At 27.2% G+C, this 5,231-nt stretch overlaps 1 protein-coding gene and 1 long non-coding RNA gene across 2 annotated transcripts in view; one reads left to right on the plus strand and one right to left on the minus strand.

Moving 5' to 3' along the window:
- LOC111635295 (X-linked retinitis pigmentosa GTPase regulator-like) overlaps positions 1-5,231 on the minus strand; it is a 72,209-nt gene that overhangs the window by 36,547 nt on the left and 30,431 nt on the right. Inside the window, exon 6 of the mRNA XM_023380224.1 lies at positions 2,949-3,107. Within this exon, the coding sequence (XP_023235992.1) occupies positions 2,949-3,107 (159 nt within the window). The remainder of the gene's footprint in view (positions 1-2,948; positions 3,108-5,231) is intronic.
- Positions 4,418-5,231, plus strand: part of LOC111635291 — a 3,397-nt gene continuing 2,583 nt past the window's right edge. Inside the window, exon 1 of the long non-coding RNA XR_002758352.1 lies at positions 4,418-4,437. This is a non-coding gene — a long non-coding RNA (uncharacterized LOC111635291). The remainder of the gene's footprint in view (positions 4,438-5,231) is intronic.

Below are 5,231 nucleotides of genomic sequence, written 5' to 3' on the forward strand. Positions count from 1 at the left end.
ACCCCCCTATAACACTGTTGATTTTTCCGTTTTATATGAATTCTATGTTGTACGAGTCACTTAGATTTTATAAATACGTGAGCTGTTCACAGTCCGGCACACGTATTTGTAAAATCTAAGTGACTCGTACAACACGGAATTCATATAAAACGGTAAAATCAACAGTGTTATAGGGGGGGTCGATTGTAATCAATTAAGCATGGTTCTAGATTCAGCTCACTGTAAATTAATTATTTTCTTTCTTGTTTTTTTTTTTTTGTAAAATTTTTAGTACTGAAACACTAATAAAAAGCTAGAACCAGTCTATATTAAAAGATTATCAGCAAAAAACCTTTCTCACTAATTTCTAGCCGTATTAACAGGAATAATTAGTGAGAAAGGTTTTGTGCTGATAATCTTAGAAATAGTTCTAGCTACATATGCATAGTAGTATATTAAAAGACACCTTTCATACCTTTTCCAGCACCATTCCTTTATTAAAATAAACATTTTCAATCACTTTCAGGAGCCAGCATCACATTGTATTCATTGAAACCTGATTCTGGCTCCTAAAAGTGGCCAAAAACATTTGTTTGAATAAAGGTGCTGGAAAAGGTGGAAGATATCTTTTAATATTTTTATTACTATCTTTAAAACTTTATAAAGAAACTGAATAACAAATCTGTAAATACTAGTATACAACTTATAAAAACACTATATCTATATATATTTTATTACATAAACCTTTAATTCAAGACATGATTATAGGTATATATCTATAATTATGTCTTAAATTATGTAAATTCATATAGTGACTTAGTGGTCATTTTTGACAATAAATTGACCTTTAAAGGTCATAGAGAAAAAATTGCTAAGTCTATCACAATACACCAAGATATTTTATGGTGTTTTTGCAGACCGATATCCTCAAAAACTGTACTAAGGTTGATTTTCTTTATGAACTTTCAGTCTTTAATCAACTACTGTTATCAATCTGGACAATGACTGCCCCTTCTGTACTAAACAAAGTTATTAATGAAATAAAAAAAGTATAATTCTTTCTGAACAAAGTTTGCTGTCTATCATATGCTAATAATGCTGAAGTCGCAAAAGTCAGACTGGGATTACCTGATTTCAATGAAAGGGTCAAATACTTCAATCATATTTTAACTTATAAATATTTTATTGGCATAATACCCAATTATGCCATTAAAATATTATTTGCTAAAACTGAAAGTTTCTTCCAGGAAAACTCGATTGCTATCATGTCTACATACTCCTTTTTATCAATCAATGGGTTGATATTCATGCCAAATACTGTATAGTAGGACAGAGAAATCACTGAGATCAGTGTTACGATGATGACGACATTAGGATTGTCGAAAGTACTTGCGATAAATGCACATATAATGCCAATCTCAATGATTTCTCCATCCTACTATCCTTTTTATTGATTATCACTATCTCATAGACCTTTCTTTTATCATTCCATTGATTACGTGTCTCCTATTGAACATCACCTTCATCATATATTTACAAAATACAAACACTTACGCTAATGATTTCTATATAATCTGCGATTTTGTTTTGTCCTCATATCATTATGTCTTTGCTTTTTTCTTTTTTTTTATGTATTTCTTGTTGTTATATAATTTTTATTGTATTTATTTATGTTGTTAATTTTAATTACATTTTATTGTAATCTTGGGTAATTTTGTTATATGGAGGTGGAAATCTATTGTCCATTGACAGTTCCAATTAAATATAAAAATTACATATCTGAAAATGAATACAGTAAGGCCTCATTTTATGTTTTCTCTTTTCATAAAGATTGTCATTAATGAACAATTTGAAATCAATAGAAAAAAGTCAAAACAAGAGAAGACAACAAAAACAAAAACAGAAATACAATGTGTCAGCAGTGTAATATTGTTAAGAAAAACTAAATTGCTAGAAGGCATGTGATTGTCCAATATGTTTGTCGCTTGCTTTCCCATAGACTTACCATTATATTTTTGCCACCCCTACATGTGAGCAATTGCACCTTTCTCAAATCTCTTTGGTAGTCCCAGCCATTTACTCAAACTAAGTCAAACAAACTGAAACTCTCTTTCAATTAATATGTATATTTATAACTTTTTTCTTGTTTTATTTATAAATAACCTATTATTTATGTTAAATAATTATAAAAGAACTATAATTCTTTATTAAAATTTTAAAAATTAACTTTTTAATTGAGTTTAGTAGACAGTTTTCATACTGAAGGAACTAATCTCATTTAAATATATTACAATTTTGACTCAATTTACAAAAAATTTACTTTATAGCTGGGAAGTTAATCATTCATAAAACAAGATTTTATCAATTTTAAACACTTAAATTTATATTATTTTAAATACTTAAAATATTTCATCATAAAAATTGTTCCCATGAATAAAAATTTTCAAATTTTAACATTGTGAATTTCATTAAAAACCAAAATCAAAATTTATTCTTTGAAATATATACTTACATTAAAATATATTATCATATTATATAAATTCATAATTAAATAACTACAGATTAATTATAAATTATGCTATGTTTTTAGCTAAATTTTAAGTATAAGTTTGCTTATTAATTATAAAATTAATTAAAATCAATTTTCATTCTTATTAACTTATAATTATTATTATAAATTTATTGATTAATGCAAGGCATCAACATATTAAGGCAAACCAAAAATCTAAATAATGGATTTTTTCTAGAATTTAGATATTTGGCTATTAATTCTTTCTGGGCTGGAGGTTAGCCCTTGCAAATCGGTTAGTTTTTTGATTATTAATTTCATAAATGACAAATTTATAACTTGATCATGATATTTATCATAATCAAGTTATAAAAAAATATATATATATAATTATTTACTTAAATCAAAATTATAACCTTTTAATAGAAATTTTATATTTTTAAAATATTATTTAAATTACCTGTCAAAACAATGGTGTGATTTCCTCCACAAGATACTGATAACATTTTTCCAGTGAGTCCAGTGACAGGTTGTGGTTTAGGTAACTTTTTAAGTTGAGTTTCTGTAAGCCCTAATTTTCCACCTTCACTTTCTCCAAAAGTATATACTTTACCATCACCTAATAATATGAATAAAGTAAATAAACAAACAAACATGAAAATATTACAGTAAAACCTGCAAAAGGAATACAATGGGACTATTTTGTGTTTCTATGTCTCGTAGGTTTTCTGCCATTGATGGGATATAATCTTAACCCTTTTGTATTGCTTTCTATTGCCTATACAAATGCCCTGAAAATGTCTCTCTATGCTTTCATGAAATTTGATGAAAAAAATAAGTCTTTTACAATTTAAATATATTTATTAAAATTGCATTTATCAGAGATGTCTGCATACATTATACAGATTTTATATGTAATTAAATAAGTGGGCAAAGTTTAATTTTTAATAAAACAATCTAATATCAATGAGCATCAGTCAAAACAATCCTTAATACAATAGGCCCCAGACTGAAAAACAGCAAGTATAAAGTGAATAATCTTCCAAAATTCTTAATTTTGGAAGATTAGTCTAACCTAACCTCCACCTTATGTTTCTAGAACAATTATCACATATTAGGAAATAAACTTTTAAACTTTCAAAAATAAATGAACATGATGAAAATATCATAGACAGAGCATAAGTGTAGATTGTATTCAAATGTAATTTTCCCCTTTGTTAATCCCATAAAAACTAAATTCAGTTAATTCTATTTTTTTATTGTTAGTATAGCTTTCCTCTTTCTTTTCTTTTTTACATTCACTTGTTATAATTTGCAGAAACCTTTAAGCTTATTATGGATTTTATCAATTGCAGAACTATGTTTATTTTCTTATTAATTTCATTGTTTATACAAAAATATAGTTAGACAAGTTTCCAGCTTTTGCATCTATACTTCACAATATTAGGGTTGCAACAGCATGATTTTTTCATTTTGTCCATCTCATAGGTTCTAGCTTTCAGAGAACATGTTAAGTAAATGTAATTGTTTTACAAAAAAAAATTTTAATTTAAATCCATTTGAAATCTGTTCATTTTTAATTACTGCCTGAGGATGACATTCATATCTATGTCAAAAGTGTTAGCTGGAAATTAAAAGTGTTCCTTAAAACTCTCCTTAATGTCTTTGGTGTAAATTTTCACTTGAGTTACAACAATTGTTGGTGTGACATCCACAGTACATGTGTAAATTGTTTTACTGAAAAATATTTGCACTTTCCATCTCTGGAAGTTTCCACATTACTCAAGTTCCAGCTTTCACAGATTTTACTGTATTACAAAAACTTTAAATATTATATATACAATAATTAATTAATATGCATCAATGTCCTTAATTCAACTAGTTATTCTTTTAATCACCATAACAGAAGAGGGACAAACAGGTCCGAAACGCAATTTGTATGTGTCCAGGTAATTGTAAATAAAACAATTTTAATCTGTGTGACTGAGTTGCTGTAATCTTATACACCAGTATAATAAGTCCTATTAATAGAAATACACTGTTATGGTGATTAAAAGAATAACTAGTTGAATTAAGGACAGTGATGCATATTAATTAAATATAATTGTAGTTTTTGATGTAATGCTGACAGTTTCACAGTTTTAGAATAAAAACTTGTTCATTTTTGTCACATAACTTATTTGTTTTTTTTAATATTCCCTCTAGAGAGGAATATATAACCTCACTTAAACCAGCATGTTGGTTTTACCATAAGGAAATATCTGAATACCTGCATGCTGGTCATTTTGCATAAATATAGTAACTTATTAATAACTAACTAGAATATTATTTATGATAAATTTTCAATTACACAAAATGTTTCAAAATCAAGCCACAGACTGAACAGTGACAATTGGCAAGATTTTCAGTTTTGATACCCGCTGTGGATACTGGCTGGTATTGATACTTTAATACTCGTGATACCAGTCTCGTGAGTAGTTTTAAAGATCAATATCAATATCAGTATCGATACTTTAAAACTACTCGTGATACTTGTATCAATACTTTTGTGATATCAAGATATCATTAGCTATGGTTGGTGATGGAAGATCATAGAATAACACTCAGAGAGGTGTGAAAGAAGTGGGCATTTTGTATAATCCAGTTTACTGACAATCTTGGCATATGTTGAGTTGTGGTAAAATTCATTCTAAAGCTCTCAGTCATGACTATATACATTAAAACAAAAAATATATATATATAT

Source organism: Centruroides sculpturatus, unplaced genomic scaffold (assembly GCF_000671375.1).
Source record: "Centruroides sculpturatus isolate CEXI.00-Female unplaced genomic scaffold, Cexi_2.0 scaffold928, whole genome shotgun sequence".
NCBI classification, from domain to species: Eukaryota; Metazoa; Arthropoda; class Arachnida; order Scorpiones; family Buthidae; genus Centruroides; species Centruroides sculpturatus.